At 49.4% G+C, this 18,026-nt stretch overlaps 1 protein-coding gene across 1 annotated transcript in view; it reads right to left on the minus strand.

Annotated features, from left to right (window-relative positions):
* Positions 1–17,724, minus strand: part of LOC129714421 (voltage-dependent P/Q-type calcium channel subunit alpha-1A-like) — a 261,546-nt gene extending 243,822 nt beyond the window's left edge. Inside the window, exon 1 of the mRNA XM_055664004.1 lies at positions 16,503–17,724. Coding sequence (XP_055519979.1) covers positions 16,503–16,819 — 317 coding nt within the window. The 5' untranslated portion in view covers positions 16,820–17,724. The remainder of the gene's footprint in view (positions 1–16,502) is intronic.
* Between the last annotated feature and the right edge of the window lie 302 nt (positions 17,725–18,026).

An 18,026-nucleotide genomic window follows, 5' to 3' on the forward strand; every position in this document is an offset into this window, starting at 1 on the left:
CTAGTTCTACGATATCCCGCCTTTTTCATCCAGTCCCTACACGCTAGGGGCCGTTTGCGGAGACCAATTAAGCTACACGCCAAAATGTCTTTGGGATGTGGGAGGAAAGGGGTGCACCCAAGCAGTCACATCAAGGTAGTGATAACTCCACATACAGACGGCATCCGAGATGAGGATCGCACCCGGGTCACTGGCTCCAAGTCTACCATCTGGGCATTGCATTTCAGTCTGAAGAAGGGTTTCGGCCCGAAACGTCACCTATTTCCTTCGCTCCATACATGCTGCTGCACCCGTTGAGTTTCTCCAGCATTTTTGTGTACCTTCAATCTTCGAGCATCTGCAGTTCCTTCTTGAACGCATTTCATAAAGGCTTCATTACAGGGCAAATTGGAGAGTAGGTATTGTGGACAGTTTTTCCGGCAATATTAGTCACAGTGTAAGGTTGCTCTACGCAACAGCCACTGAGATTTATTGGTTGGTATGAATCAGTTGGCAGCTCCTTCTCTTCTGAGTCAGAACCTTCGAGTCATGTTCCATTGTGAAACTCAATGTGCAGCATGTCAGCATAAAGGATATGCAGCCAGATTGAATGTACCTGCCTCTGAATCACACATTGACCAAGAGTCCCAAGTAGCTAGTCAAGGTTAAATACTAATGGTAGTAAATACCAATTCTGGAGTAATCCAGCAGGTGAGGCAGCATTTCTCGAGAGAAGGAATGGGTGACGTTTCGGGTCGAGACCCTTCTTCAGACCAAAGATCATAGAAGCTCCAGTATCTTTGCTTCAGACTGATGTCTGGGGAGGGGACAAAGATAGAGTGAAGGCAGAGACAATATTGCCACTGTCCCACTTAGGGAACCTGAACGGAAACCTCTGGAGACTTTGCGCCCCACCCAAAGTTTCCATGTGGTTCCCGGAGGTTGCAGGTGGTTGCTGGAGGTTGCAGGTAGTGGAAGCAGGTAGGGAGACTGACAAAAACCTCCGGGAACCGCACGGAAACCTTGGGTGGGGCGCAAAGTCTCCAGAGGTTTTCCGTTCAGGTTTCCTAAGTGGGACAGGGGCATTAGAAAAGTGGGAGAACTGGGAAGGAGAAGGGGATGGAGAGAGAAAGCCAGGTCTATCTGAAGTTAGAGAAGTCAATGTTCATACAGCTGGGGTGTAAATACCCCAAGCAAAATATGAGGTGCTGTTCTTCCAATTTGCGCTGGGCCTCACTCTGACAATGGAGGAGGCCCAGGACAGAGAGGTCAGATTGGGAATGGGAAGGGGAGTTGGTGCTGAGCCACCGGGAGATCAGGTAGGTTAAGATGGACTGAGCGGAGGTGTTCAGCGAAACGATCGCCGAGCCAGCCCTTGGTCTCGGCGATGTAGAGAAGTAAAATACCAATGGCACCACGCAACATAGTCTGAATACATGTTTTTAGAAGATGTTTGTTTTTGGAGCAAAATAGTTAATCAGTTAATATGGAAACACAAGGAAGTGCAATATGCTGGAATATTGAGTAAAACACAAAGGGTGGCACGGTGACACAATGGTGGAGTTGCTGCCTCACAGTGTTAGAGATTTGGGTTCGATCTTGCCCTCGGGTGCTGTCTGTGTGGAGTTTGCATGTTCTCCCTGGGACCATGTGGGCTTCCTCCAGGTGCTCTAGCTTCCTCCCACATCCCAAGGACGTGCAGGTTAAGTGGCTTCTGTAAATTGTCCCTAGCGTGTAGGATAGAACTAGTGAATGAGTGAACGTTGGGCGAGAGGGACTCAGTGGGCCGAATGGCCTGTTTCCATGCTGCATCTGTAAATGTGCTAGAATAACTCAGCAGATCAGGCAGTATCTGTGGAGGGAATGGATGGATCAGAATGAGTCCAACGTTTTGGGTCAGAAACCTCCTTCAGGCTGATAATAGTATGGAGAGGAAAGCTGGCAAATAAGTGGGGGGGGGGGAATATAAATTAAAAATAAATGAATAGAAATATATAATGTAAAAATAAATCACCAATCTGAAATGTTTCCTCCATATCTCTTCCCACAGATGCTGCCTCACTCATTGAATGTTCTGCTTTTATTTCATAAGTCCAGCATCTATTTGATTTTTAAATATAAAATGAAATGCTTTAGAAACATAGAAACATAGAAAATAGGTGCAGGAGGAGGCCATTCAGCCCTTCGAGCCTGCACCGTCATTCATTATGATCGTCCCCAATCAATAACCAGTGCCTGCCTTCTCCCCATATCCCTTGATTCCACTAGCCCCAAGAGCTCTATCTAACTCTCTCTTAAATCCATCCAGTGACTTGGCCTCCACTGCCCTCTGTGGCAGGGAATTCCACAAATTCACAACTCTCTGGGTGAAAAAGTGTTTTCTCGCCTCAGTCTTAAATGACCTCCCCTTTATTCTAAGACTGTGGCCCCTGGTTCTGGACTCGCCCAACATTGGGAACATTTTTTCCTGCATCTAGCTTGTCCAGTCCTTTTATAATTTTATATGTTTCTATAAGATATCCTCTCATCCTTCTAAACTCCAGTGAATACAAGCCTAGTCTTTTCAATCTTTCCTCATATGACAGTCCCGCCATCCCAGGGATCAATCTCGTGAACCTACGCTGCACTGCCTCAATCACAAAGATGTCCTTCCTCAAATTAGGAGACCAAAACTGTACGCAATACTCCAGATGTGGTCTCACCAGAGCCCTATACAACTGCAGAAGAACCTCTCTACTCCTCTACTGAAATCCTCTTGTTATGAAGGCACCTCTCAGCATGTCCCAAAGGAATTAATTACTTTTGCAGCAGAGTCATCATAGTAATGTTGAACAAACAGTGGGTATATTTGAGCCAAGGAAGTCTCTACAGTGTCTTTTATTGTCACGTGTACCGAGGTACAGCTAAAAGCTTTTGTTCTTCTTGTGTATGGCGTGCACAGCCTAAAGTTGTAGGTCAACTTGTTCTATTAGTTCTTATTTGTTTGTGCACGCCGGGTTGATTGCATTCGTCCAAACAGGGTGGACCACGTTCCCGATGTTGGGGAAGTCCAGAACAAGGCGTCACAGTTTAAGGATAAGGGGGAAATCGTTTAGGACTGTGATGAGAAAAACATTTTTTACACACAGAGTGGTGAATCTCTGCAATTCTCTGCCACAGAAGGTAGTTGAGGCCACAGTTCATTGGCTATATTTAAGAGGGAGTTAGATGTGGCCCTTGTGGCTAAAGGGATCAGGGGTATGGAGAGAAGGCAGGGATGGGATACATAGAAGCATAGAAACATAGAAATTAGGTGCAGGAGTAGGCCATTCGGCCCTTCGAGCCTGCACCGCCATTCAATATGATCATGGCTGATCATCCAACTCAGTATCCCGTACCTGCCTTCTCTCCATACCCTCTGATCCCCTTGGCCACAAGGGCCACATCTAACTCCCTCTTAAATATAGCCAATGAACTGGCCTCAACTACCTTCTGTGGCAGAGAGTTCCAGAGATTCACCACTCTCTGTGTGAAAAAAGTTCTCCTCATCTCGGTTTTAAAGGATTTCCCCCTTATCCTTAAGCTGTGACCCCTTGTCCTGGACTTCCCCAACATCGGGAACAATCTTCCTGCATCTAGCCTGTCCAACCCCTTAAGAATTTTATAAGTTTCTATAAGATCCCCTCTCAATCTCCTAAATTCTAGAGAGTTGGATACTGAGTTGGATGATCAGCCATGATCATATAGACCAGCATCTGCAGTTCTTTCCAACATTAAAACTATGACTGGTTGGCTGCAGAGGTAGCTCACTTAATGGGATGCTGTGTTGCCTCCAGGATTCTGCACGGAATCAAGAAGTGTCTCATATTTTCCCACCTGGAGGGAAGTTCTGGTCCCGTGAGAGCGGAACACTTCCACTCCCTCAGCCCCCAGAGTGGAAGCATTGCAGCTGCACGCAACATCCTCACATGCACAACTCCGACACCGAGCTAGGCACAAAATGCTGGAGTAACTCAGCGGGACGGGCAGCATCTCTGGAGAGAAGGAATGGGTGGACGTTTCAGGTTGAGACCCTTCTCTGACAGGGAGCCACTGGGTACAAGTTCAGCAGCTGTACTGACAGATGAAGAAGACCCAGTCTATGGAGCCCATGTCCAACGGTGTTAGAAGCTAGCACTAGTCAGAGGGTCCCGTACCATTCATAAGTGATAGGAGCAGAATCCTATCACTTATGATTCAATATCGAGCCAAGAAATTGACCCGTCAACCATGGCAGAAATATGAATTCATATTTTCTTTTCAAATTATGAATAAATAAAATTGTGGCTTAATATAATTTAGCAAGGCTGACTTCAGCATTTCCTGCCGATGCCTGTTAGTATCTTGGCCAATTTAATCGCTCAGTATGCGTTGTGAGAGGAATGTTCTTTGTTACACTTTGAGTGGTCATTTACAAGAAGTTGTGACTGTGCAGTTACTGAAATTCATCAGAGTGCCAGCACAGTCTTGCCTTCAGAGGACGAGAGGACTTGAAGACCTCAAACCTGAGGCTTGATCATTGTCCAGTGGCCAGCAGTGACCTCCAGCTTCCAGAATAGTTTGGAGATGTGAATGAACCACCTATTGCAAGCATCTCACCGCATTGGAGATATCACCAATCTGTCTCTATCTGAACCCACTTGTTCTATGTATAAGAAAGAACTGCAGATGCTGGTTTAAATCAAAGGTAGACACAAAATGCTGGAGTTACTCAGCGGGACAGGCAGCATTTCTGGAGAGAAGGAATGGGCGACGTTTTGGGTCGAGATCGAGATCCTTCGTCAGAGCCGGGCCTGGGTTAAGACATGGTCGTAGAGTCGGAGGGAAGGACAAATCACAGACGGGGAGGGGAGCAAGCAGAGAGAGGAGGAGAACTTCTTCAAAGTAGACATACCTTGAGGAGATTTCTCAGTGGAGAGGACAAAATGTGTAAGAAAGAACTGCAGATGCTGGTTTCAATCAAAGGTAGATACAAAATGCTGGAGTCACTCAATGGGACAGGCAGCATCTCTGGAGAGAAGGAATGGCCAATGTTTCGGGTCACCTATTCCTTCTCCCCAGAGATGCTGCCTCCCCGCTGAGTTACTCCAGCATTTTGTGTCTTCCCACTTTTTCTATGCTCTCCCTATTTCACACCCTAGGTGGCATTTCACAGAGTGCCAATTATCCTACAAACCCGCACATCTTTGGGATGTGGGAGGAAATCAGGGGCGCCCAGGGGAAACTCAATGCGGTCAGGGGGAGAACGTGCAAACTCCACACAGACAGCACCTGAGGTCAGGATCGAACCAGGGTCTCTGGCGATGTGAGGCAGCGATGTTACCAGAGTGTATCTGGTCATTACCGCAATGTCATTTGTGGGATCTCGCTGTGTAAACATGTCAGGCTGTGCTCTCTACATTAAGAGAGTGAGAGAGAGAAAGAGAGTTAGATATAGCCCTTGGGCTAAGGGAATCAAGGGAATCAAGGGATATGGGGAGAAGGCAGGAACGGGGTACTGATTGGGGATGATCAGTCATGATCACATTGAATGGCGGTACTGGCTCGAAGGGCCGAATGGCCTACTCCTCCACCTATTGTCTATGTTTCTATGGCCACACTTCACAAGCACATCAAGGGCAGGGAAGAGCTTCAAGGCTGCCTGAAGAGGAAGTCACAGGAGCTACAGAAATGTCAGTCAGTCATGTGGCAGTATTTCTCACCCCCTTGTGATAACTGCACACAGCTTGTCTTCATCATAGTTCTGTTAACCCTTTCCTGCCCTAACTCTGCACCACCGGAGTCTTCAGCGAAGGCAATCCAGCCTCCATCTAAGGTGGCGCAGCGGTAGAGTTGCTGCCTTACAGCGCCAGAGACCCGGGTTCGATCCCGACTACGGGTGCTTGCCCGCATGGAGTTTGTACGTTCTCCCCGTGACCTGCGTGGGTTTTCTCCGAGATCTTCCGTTTCCTCCCACACTCCAAAGACGTGCAGGTTTGTAGGTTAATTGGCTTGGCATAAATGTAAATTGTCCCGAGTGTGTGTAGCATACTGGTCGGTGCGGACCAGAACCGACGGGCCGAAGGGCCTGTTTCCACGCTGTAAGTACACCCCATTTCTGTCACCTGATTTGCATTGAAACTCTCCCTCTGTTGAGCACAGGTTGGTGTCGAGGGAAGAGTGACATTTATTACAAAAATGAATCCATCCAAACAGTAAATACACGGTGGGTCGGGCAGCATAGGAGGAGAGTGAAGTGGAGTCAACGTTACCGGTCAATGGTTAGTAATCATCTCTTCCATCACTGCCACACAGTGACCAGTCAGAGGGTGGGGAATCTGTGGAATTCTTTGTGGAGGCCAAATCAGTGGATATTTTTAAGGCAGAGATAGATAGATTTTGATTAGTATGGGGGTTATGTGGAGAAGGCAGGAGCATAGGGTTGCAAGGGATTGATATATCTGGGTGTCTGCATCCTGGGGGCATGAACATTGAATTCTCCCAATTTTGTTAGCCCTTGCTGTCTCCTCCCCTTCCTGTCTTTCCCTCAGCCCTCGGGCTCCTCCTCCTCCTCCTTTTCCTTTCTTCCCCCCCCCCCCCCCCCCCCCCCCCCACCCCCATCAGTCTGAAGAAGGGTTTTGGCCCAAAACGTTGCCTATTTCCTTCGCTCCATAGATGCTGCCTCATCCACTGAGTTTCTCCAGCACTTTTGTCTACCTTCAATTTTCCAGCATCTGCAGTTCCTTCTTAAACACGATATATCAGCCATGATTGAATGGGGTCGATGGGCTGAATGGCCTAATTCAGCTCCTATCAATTATGAAGAGTGAGATTCTGCTAAGGTGTAAGAGTGAGAAGCCCTTACTTTAGTTTAGAGATACAGCATGGAAACAGGCCCTTCGGCCCAGACTGACCAATGATCACCCCGTTCTATCCTACACACTGGGGACAATTTACAGAAGGCAAATATGCATGTCTTTGGAGTGTGGGAGGAAACCGGAGCACCCAGAGAAAACCCACGCGGTCACAAGGAGAACATCCAAACGCTGTACATTCAGCACCCGTGGTCAGGATTGAACCTGGGTCTCTGGCGCTGTAAGGCAGCAACTCTACCGCTGCACCACCTGTGCCCCAAGACACTGTGCTGCCTCACCTGAGACCTAATACACAGCACAGAATGGAGCTAGTATTCTCCACAGTGCTTCAAATAGGAATCAAAGACTATTTTTCCCAGAATGTCGTCACTGGCACTTTTAATCACCTGGAAGGTGGAACAATTAGCATGTTGGTGAAAGGTGCCAGACGTGGATCATTATTTTATTTTGAAGAGAATGCAGAGTCGCGGTGAAAACTACATTTTATTTTCTTCAATCGACCTTCAGGGATTCCTGACCGATCAAAGAAAGCAAAATTCCCCTGATCGGCACGGTGGCGCAGTGGTAGAGTTGCTGCCTCACAGCGCCAGGGACCACGGGTGCTGAATGTACAGAGTTTGTATGTTCTCCCTGTGACCACGTGGGTTTTCTCTGGGTGCTCCGGTTTCCTCCCACGATCCTGACTACGGGAGCTGTCTGTACGGAGTTTGCACGTTTTCCCCGTGAAGCACGTGGGTTTTCTCCGAGATCTTCGGTTTCTTCCCACGCTCCAAAGACGTGCAGGTTTGTAGGTTATTCGGCTTGGTATAAGTGTAAATTGTCCCTAGTGTGTGTAAGGTAGGATTAGAGTGCGGGGAATGCTGGTCCGCGTGGACTCGGAGGGCCGAAGGGCCTGTTTCCGTGCTGTATCTCTAAGCTAAACTAAACTAAACTCTCCCTCAAGTCCCATCATGGGATGAGAGGGGGATTCCCTTCACAATTAAAAGCGTTTCATCTGTGAAGACGGAAACAAAGTTAAGGGGCTGTCCCACTTGGCAACTTTTTCGGTGACTGCCGGCATCACTGACTGACGTATATCAGGTCACGGAAAAACATGCAGCATGATGGCGTACTGACACACGGTGTTGTTTCAAGTGTCGCAACATTTTTTTGTTGCCGCTGGATTTTGAAATGTTCAAAATCATTTGCCGACACTTTATGACACTTTATGACGCCTGCAGTTGCCGAAAAAATCACCAGGTTGGACAGGCCCTTTAACATTTCAGATCAAAGATCCTTTGCCAAAACGTTCTGACAATCCACATCATTAAAACTCTGATTCACTTTCACCCAAGCCGCCTAACCTGCTGAGTATTTCATTTAGTTTAGAGATACAGCGTGGAAACAGGCCCTTCGGCTCGCTGAGTCCGCGCTGACCAACGATCACCCCGTCCACTAGATCTATGTTGTACCACATACATTCGCATTCCACACACGAGAGGCAACTTACATTCAATTAACTTACAAACCTGCACGTCCTTGGAAAGTGGGAGGAAACCGGAGCACCCGGAGCAAACCCACCTGGTCACGGGGAGAACGTGCAAACTCCGTGCCGACAGACAGCACCTGGGTCCAGATTGGAACCCGGGTCTCTGGCGCTGTAAGGCATCAACTCTACCACTGTGCCAGCCATAGTGTTTCCAGTTCCCAGTGTCCTCTGATTTTATTTCAGATTTTCAGCATCTGTGTTCTGTTTGATGTTATTTTTCCAGAGTTCTGACAATATGAATTAGATCATATAAATCTCAGGAACTCATTGGGGATGATTGTGGATGATCAGCCATGATCATATTGAATGGCGGTGCTGGCTCGAAGGGCCGAATGGCCTACTCCTGCACCTATTGTCTATTGTCTATTGTCTACAGTATTGCCGGGGTGAGCTGCTGCCCCCAAACTACAGCATTCTATGCCCGATCCCGACCTCTGCGTGGAGTTTGCATGTTCTCCCTGTGACCAGGAACACAAAAATGCTGGAGAAACTCAGCGGGTGCAGCAGCATCTACGGAGCAAAGGAGATATTATTTCATTTCCTTCGCTCCATAGATGCTGCTGCACCCGCTGAGTTTCTCCAGCATTTTTGTGTACCTTCGATTTTCCAGCATCTGCAGTTCCTTCTTAAACTCCCTGTGACCAGGTCGGGCTGAAGGGCCTGTTTCTGTGGTGTTTCAGTCTGTGACTCTATGACAAATCTATGTAGGTTTTTGATGTAAAAACCTGTGCAGGGTGTGCTAGTTCCCTGCATCGCAGTGCTACAGCAAGGTTGTGATTTTCAGAGCTGCAGCGCTTCACTGCAGCAGTGCATCCCCCACTGACACATATTTAGGTGAACCATGAAGCAGTCAGTGAAGTCGAGCTTCCTGCCTGTCGTATACATGCGTCACCGCAGGTAATTAGCGACTGACAGCAGATGGGAGCGAGCACTGCCACGCGAACTGGGCAGGTTGCAGGCAGTGGGTTGGTGCTGGCTACTGAGGGGCTGGGGCACTGCAGGCACAGGCTGCACCGCACCGCACTGCACGGCACGGCACACAGGGAACGGGTTACAGGGACAACAGGCAGGGGTGCTGTACACACAAGGAGAGAGGGGGAGAGAGGGAATGGGGATGGATGGGGGAGAGAGAGAGAGGGAGGGGGGTATAAGGGAGTGAAGGAGAGGGAGGTGTGAGGGTGGACAGGACAGAGGGAAGAGAGAGGGATTGAGGGGAGAGGGAGGAAGGGGGGGAAGGAGAGAGAGGGAAAGGAGAGAAGGAGAGGATGGAGAGGAGGAGGAGAGAAATAGGGAGAGAGGGGGGGAGTGAGGGGGGAGAGAGAGGGAGAGGGGACAGAGGGAGTGTGAGAGGGAGTAAAGGAGAGAGAGGGGGAGAGAGAGGGAGAGAAAGGGGGAGAGAGAGGGGGGGGAGGGAGAGAGGGGGGGAGAGAGGGAGGGGAGAGGAGGGGAGAGAGGGAGGGGGAGAGAGGGGGGAGGGGGAGAGGGAGAGAGGGAGGGGGGGGGGAGAGAGGGGAGAGGGAGAGAGGGAGAGAGGGAGGGGGGAGGAGAGAGAGGGGGGGGGAGGGAGAGAGGGAGGGGGGGAGAGAGGAGGGAGAGGGAGGGGGAGAGAGGGAGAGAGAGGGAGGGAGAGAGAGGGAGGGGAGAGGAGAGGGAGGAGAGAGAGGGAGGGGGAGAGAGGGAGGGGGAGAGAGGGGAGAGGGAGGGAGGGAGGGGGAGAGAGAGGGAGGTTGAATAACATCATCCAACACATTTGGGACAATTTACAATTTTACCGAAGCCAATTAACCTTCAAACCTGCACATCCTTAGATGTGGGAGGAAACCGGAGCACCCGGAGAAAACCCACATGGTCACAGGGAGAACGTACAAACTCCATACAGTTAGCACCTGAGGTCAGGATGGAACCCAGGTCTCTGGTGCTGTAAGGCAGCAACTCTACCGCTGCGCCACCGTGCCACCCACGGCTGGCCAGCATGGACTGGGTGGGCCAAAGGGCCTGTTTCCATGCTGTATCTCTAAACTAAATATCAATTCACTGCTGCTGCTGCTGCTGCTGTCACAAATTCCTACCCCGGATACCAGGAATAAATCTATCACTGAATCAAGACTCCTGGCAGAACAGTCTGTGTGGGCTGCCTGCTACTGTAACATAGCACGGTACTAACACTGTTGATTGAGGATCCCACATACATGGTAGAACCAGCTGTACACATCTCCTCTCCAACTGATTCACCTCCCCAGAGTTCTGCTTCAGTTATACTTAAGGATAAGGGGGAAATCCTTTAAAACCGAGATGAGGAGAACTTTTTTCACACAGAGAGTGGTGAATCTCTGGAACTCTCTGCCACAGAGGGTAGTTGAGGCCAGTTCATTGGCTATATTTAAGAGGGAGTTAGATGTGGCCCTTGTGGCCAAGGGGATCAGAGGGTATGGAGAGAAGGCAGGTACGGGATACTGAGTTGGATGATCAGCCATGATCATATTAAATGGCGGTGCAGGCTCGAAGGGCCGAATGGCCTACTCCTGCACCTAATTTCTATGTTTCTATGTTTCTATACCTTGTAGTACAGCTATTGTGATCAATGAGAAAGGCAAGAGTTGGCTAGACAAACACACGAAAGGGCCTGTCCCACTTGGCGACTGCTGGCGTCATTGACCGACATATCGGGGTCGCTGAAAGATTTTGAACATTTCAAAAATCCAGCGGCGACAAAAATAATGTCGCGACACTTGAGGAGGCACGGCGCGTCATTACGTTGTCACGCCGCGACTCTTTCGGTGGCCGGATACGTCAGTCAATGATGCCGACAGTCGGTGGAAAATAAATCGCCACAGGCCCTTCACTTCCCTTGGTATAACATCTCTAATGGTAACTGTGGGATATAGAGAGAAGGCAGGAACGGGGTACTGATTGGGGATGATCAGCCATGATCACATTGAATGGCGGTGCTGGCTCGAAGGGCCAAATGGCCCACTCCTGCACCTATTGTCTATTGGCTATTGTCAAACTAACATTGACCATCATGTCGCACAAGGAGATAGTTGAGAATGCTGGAGAAACTCAGTGGGTGCAGCAGCATCTATGGAGCGAAGGAAATAGGCAATGTAGGGTTTCGGCCCGAACCGTTTTAAATCTCTTCCCTGTGCGGGGACCCGACTATTCTCTGTCGGGTCTGGGATGTCGTTGGGCCTAACATCGTGGAGCCGGTGGCGACCTCCGGCTGGGACTAACCTGGGGGCTCCAGTTACAGAGCCTGCGGAACTGACATCGCGGAGCTGGCCAACTTCGGAGCGGGAAGAGCTGTTGTGGCGCGCGGCTGCGACCCGACTTTTGGAGTTCGGAGGCACCGGCCGCAGACCCGGTGGACGGGAACATCGGGAGCTCGCAGGTCCCTGGTGGGAGACCGCTTTTCCGAGCTCCGCAACGGCGACTTCTCCCGCTGGAATCGCGGGTTTAAGGACATGGAGTCGGGGCCTAACATCACCCGGCGCGGCTTAAATGGCCTCAGGACTTACCATCGCCCGCCGGGGGCTTTAACATCGGAGCCCCAGTTCGCCTCGACACTGCAGTTGGACTGCTGGACCATGGGAGATGGAACAAAGGGAAGAGATAAAGACTTTGTCTTCCATCACAGTGATGAGATGTTGGAGACTTACTGTGATGGATGTTTATGTAAACTGTGTTAAGTGTGGGTCTTGGATTGTGTTGTAATATAAAAAAACTGTAGAAATGATATTTCGTTCAAACCTAGGTTTGAATGACAATAAATTGCATTCTATTCTATTCTATTCTTCTTTTGTGTCCATCATCTATGTTTCAAATGTTCGGCCAGGATCTAGCGCAGTGGACAGCCTTCACGTTTGCCACCACTAGATCTTCCAGGCAGCATTGTTCACCAAGAAGTGGGCGTCTTACTAGGTTGGCCATGCACTGTACAGTCTCCCACATTCACAAACTCTTTGAATCACTTCCCTCTGGAAGGCGACTCCGGACTGTCAAAGCTGCCGCAAACAGACATAAAAACAGCTTTCTTTCCACAAGTAGTTGCGCTACTCAACAACCAACAATCTGTAGCCTCCTTTTGCTCTGGTATTTTATTTAATTCACATGTTTAATCGATAATGTTTTATTATTAATGTTTAATGTATTATCTACAGTTCCCTCCCACACATTTTGGCCGTCTAGAGAACAATTGGTCACTGCACATTGCCCCTGGTGAGCGGTGGAGGGTTGTAGAGAACATTAGGAGAATAAAAATTGGGATTCATGTAGAATAGAATGCCTTTTATTGTCATTCAAACAGCTTGGTTTGAATGAAATTGCATTTTCTACAGTATTAACAATTACAAAAAAACCCAAGACACACACTTAACACAATTTACACAAACATCCATCACAGTGAATATCCAACACCTCCTCACTGTGATGGAAGGCAAACGTCTTATCTGTAATGTGGGATTAGTGATGTATGTAGTGTAGGACTAATGTAGGATTAGTGTCAAGTGGTGGTCGATGGTCAGTGTGGATAAAGAAAGTGTCCGATCCATGTTGTATCTCTCTCGGACATGATGTTGTTTTACTAAATTCATGTTCATCAGTGATAGAAGCACAATTAGGCCATTCGGCCCATCAAGTCTACTCCGCTATTCAATCATGGCTGATCTATCTCTCCCGCCTATCACTTTCTCCCCATAACCCCCGACAACCAAACTAACCAAATTTCTCTCTACATGTAGCAGGTACTATTGCAACGTTTAAAAAACATTTAGACAGGTACATGGATTGGACTAGTTTAGAGGGATATGCTGAGGGAATGGAGCGGCTGGGCTTGTACACTCTGGAGTTTAGAAGGATGAGAGGGGAATCTCATTGAAACACATAAGATTGTTAAGGGTTTGGACACGCTAGAGGCAGGAAACATGTTCCCGATGTTGGGGGAGTCCAGAACCAGGGGCCACACACACAGTTTAAGAATAAGGAGTAAGCCATTTAGAACGGAGACGAGGAAACACTTTTTCTCATAGAGAGTGGTGAGTCTGTGGAATTCTCTGCCTCAGAGGCCAGTGGAGGCAGGTTCTCTGGATACTTTCAAGAGAGAGCTAGATAGGGCTCTTAAAGATAGCGGAGTCAGGGGATATGGGGCGAAGGCAGGAACGGGGTACTGATTGGGGATGATCAGCCATGGTCACATTGAATGACGGTGCTGGCTCGAACGGGCCGAATGGCCTACTCCTGCACCTATTGTCTATGGACCAAATGCAGGCAGGTGGGACTAGTGTAGATGGGGCATGTTGGCCGGTGTGGGCAAGTTGGGCTGAAGGGCTTGTCTCAACACTGTATCACTCCGTGGCTATGACTCGATATTACAACCTTTAGCGCCATCTGATGGCCAATTGCTGATCTGCTCTCTGTTCAACTTCAGATTGTCAAACATAGAAACATAGAAAATAGGTGCAGGAGTAGGCCATTCGGCCCTTCGAGCCCGCAACGCCATTCAATATGATCATCCAACTCAGTATCCCATCCCTGCCTTCTCTCAATACCCACTGATCCCTTTAGCCACAAGGGCCACATCTAACTCACTCTTAAATATAACCAATGAACTGTGGCCTCAACTACCTTCTGTGGCAGAGAATTCCACAGATTCACCACTCTCTGTGTAAAAAATGATTTTCTCATCTCGGTCCTAAAAGACTTCCCTCTTATCCTTGAACTGTGACCCCTAATTCTAGACTTCCCCAACATCGGGAACAATCTTCCTGCATCTAGCCTGTCCAACCCCTTAAGAATTTTGTAAGTTTCTATAGGACCCCCCCTCAATCTTCTAAATTCTAGCGAGTACAAGCCGAGTCCATTCTCCCCTCTGTATCCCAGCTGTGGAAGAGCGTTGGGAGGTGTGTATTCATGCACCCAGTCTCTGCACCGACACTCCCACACCCACCCAGAAATGTTACAGCATCTGCAATGAGTCGATCCGATGGTATTTTGCGGTTCGTTAATCTGTCATTCACAACCTTACCAGCAATCTCAAATCAGCCACCCCACTATTGCAGTCTGATCATCACCTACAGTTTAAGAAGCATTTAGACAGGTGCATGGATAGGATAGGTTTAAAGGGACAGCACCTCATATTTCCCTTACAAACCAACAGCATTCTTACAATAAATGGGGAGGCCATTTAAGACTGAGTTAAGACTGAGAAAAAACTTTTTCACCCAGAGAGTTGTGAATTTGTGGAATTCCCTGCCACAGAGGGCAGTGGAGGCCAAGTCACTGGATGGATTTAAGAGAGAGTTAGATAGAGCTCTAGGGGCTGGTGGAGTCAAGGGATATGGGGAGAAGGCAGGCACGGGTTATTGATTGGGGATGATCAGCCATGATGACAATGAATGGCGGTGCTGGCTCGAAGGGCCGAATGCCCTCCTCCTGCACCTATTGTCTATGTTTCTATGAATTAATATTGAATTGACTACAAGCAACCCTTACTTTCCCCTCTCTCTCCATCCCTCCCCCACGCTAGTTCTCCAATTAGTTTCACTGTCCCCGATTAATATAACTGTCTGTACGCCTCCGTGTCACCGTCCTCTCTGATAACAAACCGTTCTACATTTCCTTAATCATCAGCTGCTTTGTTTAATTTAGTTTAGAGATACAGCGTGGGTTGGCGGCCTCTGTAGTCCGTCTGTCTTATTTTATTTTATTGTCCTGTTGAGGGTACAGTTTGCGGTGGGTTTTTGACTGTGTATGTGTGGGGGGTGGGGGGGGGAAACTTTTAAATCTCTTCCCTGTACGGGGACCTGACCTTTTCCCTGTCGGGTCTCCGTTGCCGTTGGGGCCCAGCACCGTGGAGCGGCCTCCAACCGGAACGACAGCTCAAGTCACGGAGCCTGCGGAGCTGTGGACCTACCATCGTGGAGCTGGCCGGCTTCGGAGCGTGGAGAGCTGCGGTGGTTCGCTGCTGGGACCCGACTCCGGTGGATGGTGACACCGGGAGATCGCGGGTCCCCGGTGGGAGACCGCTTTGTGGGGCACAGGCAGCGGCAACTTCTCCCGCTCGAATTGCGGGGTTGAGAGTGACCTGGAGCGGGGCCTTACATCGCCCGGCGCGGCTTTAAGTGGCCGTGGGACTTGCTAGCGCCCGCCGAGAGGAATGGAGAGCAGGGGAGAGACAAGACTTTGCCTTCCATCACAGTGAATCTCCTCCTCATGTTTGTGTGAATTGTGTTGGTGTGTGTCTTGGTTCTTTTCTTGTATGACTGCAGAAACCAAATTTCGTTTGAACTCCATGTGAGGTTCAAATGACAAATAAACAGTATTGTATATTGTATTGTATTGAAACAGGCCCTTCGGCCCATCGTGTCCGTGCCGGCCAGCGATTCCCGCACACTAACACTATCCTACACACTAGGGACAATTTAGACAATAGACAATAGACTCTCTTCTTCTGAAGAAGGGTTTCGGCCCGAAACGTTGCCTATTTCCTTCGCTCCATAGATGCTGCCTCACCCGCTGAGTTTCTCCAGCATTTTTGTCTACCTTCTCTTCTTCTTGCGTATGGCAATGCTCAGCCTAAAATTGTAGGACAACATGTTCTATTTGATCTTATTTAGACAATAGACAATAGGTGCAGGAGTAGGCCATTAGGCCCTTCGAGCCAGCACCGCCATTCAATGTGATCATGGCTGATCATCCCCAATCAGTACCCCGTTCCTGCCTTCTCCCCATATCCCCTGACTCCGCTATATCTAGCTCTCTCTTGATAGTACCAGAGACATTTTACACCAAGCCAATTACCCTACAAACCGGCACGTCTTTGGAGTGTGGGAGGATACTAGAGATCTCGGGGGAAACCCACGCAGATCACGGGGAGAACGTACAAACTCCGTAGAGACAGCACCTGTAGTCAGGATCAAACCCGGGTCTCTGGCGCTGTGAGGCAGCAACTCTACCGCTGCCCACATTTCCTACAACGATATATATCAACTGCAGCCTTGAATACGCTCCGTGACTGAAGGGGTAGAGAAATCCGGGGATTTGCAGGCTTCCTTGGAAGGAAACATGTCCTAACCGGGACCACGACAGCGCAGGTAAATGGCCTGTAGACCGTAGAAACCGTGACTTACTCCCATTCCTTGCGCTTGGCCTGCGGTGTGCTGTGCATTTTGTGGGCTTGGTGAGCTTTGATGACATCCCTGTGGTCCACCAGAGCTCCACGCCTGCGGTAGGGAGCGGCCAGCCCACCGTCGGTCATCTGGTAGTATTGGGCCTCACGGTAGGAGCCATGGCCGTGGCCGTGGTGAATGGCCGAGTCACTGCCGGCCAAGCCCTTCATCACCCGCACCGCGTCATAGTAACTCGGGGGCGGTGAGGGTCGCAGGTCGGGGGCCGACGCCCGTGGGCGACCTCTGGGGTCCCTCCACACTCCAGTGTTGGCCTCCATCAGTCCTTGCCTCCAGAGCGATGTGCAGGAACTGCTGCAATAAAGAAGATGCAGATCTCAACCCAGTGAATGGCCATCAGAGACTGGGGCTTGAGTACAGTCATAGAGTGATACAGCATGGAAACAGGCCCTTCGGCCCAACTTGCCCATACTGGTCATAGACTGATACAGCATGGAAACAGGCCCTTCGGCCCAACTTGCCCATACTGGTCATAGACTGATACAGCGTGGAAACAGGCCCTTCAGCCCAACTTGCCCATACTGGTCATAGAGTGATACAGCGTGGATACAGGCCCTTCGGCCCCACTTGCCCATACTGGTTATACAGCATGGAACCAGGCCCTTCAGCCCAACTTGCCCACACTGGTTATAGACTGATACAGCGTGGAAACAGGCCCTTCAGCCCCACTTGCCCACACCGGTCATAGACTGATACAGCATGGAAACAGGCCCTTCAGCCCCACTTGCCCATACTGGTCATAGACTGATACAGCATGGAAACAGGCCCTTCGGCCCCACTTGCCCACACTGGCCAACATATCCCATCTACACTAGTCCCACCTGCCCACGTTTGGTCCATATCCCTCCAAACCTGTCCTATCCATGTACCTGTCTAAATGTTTCTTCAACATTGCCTCAACTACCTCCTCCGGCAGCTCGTTCCATACACCCACCATTCACTCACCTACCTGTCTAATGTTTCTTAAACATTGGGATAGTCCCAGCCTTAACCACCTCCTCTGGCAGCTTGTTCCATACACCCACCACCCTCTGTGTGAAACAGTTACCCCTTGGATTACTATTATTTCTTTCCCCCTTCACCTTAAACTTATGCCCTCTGGTCCTCGATTCACCTACTCTGGGCAAGAGACTCTGTGCATCTACCCGAGCTATTCCTCTCATGATATTATACACAAATTTATACATGATTTTATATTGTCCCAGAGCAGGACAGTGTGCGGTCAGCCAAGTATGTAGCCCAGTCCATCACACAGACCAGACACCCCAACACCCTACACTTCCAGCTGTGTCGCAAAAGCCGCCAACATAATCAAACACCCTCCATATCACTTCCCCGCTCCCATTGGACTGAAGATACTTAAAGCTTGAACCACCAGACTCATGGAGACATTTTGCTGTGACTGTACCAGACTTTGCTGAGACCACACTTGAAGAATTGATTCAGTTTAGATATACAGCACGGAAA

This window comes from Leucoraja erinacea, chromosome 39 (genome assembly GCF_028641065.1).
Source record: "Leucoraja erinacea ecotype New England chromosome 39, Leri_hhj_1, whole genome shotgun sequence".
Lineage (NCBI taxonomy): Eukaryota > Metazoa > Chordata > Chondrichthyes > Rajiformes > Rajidae > Leucoraja > Leucoraja erinaceus.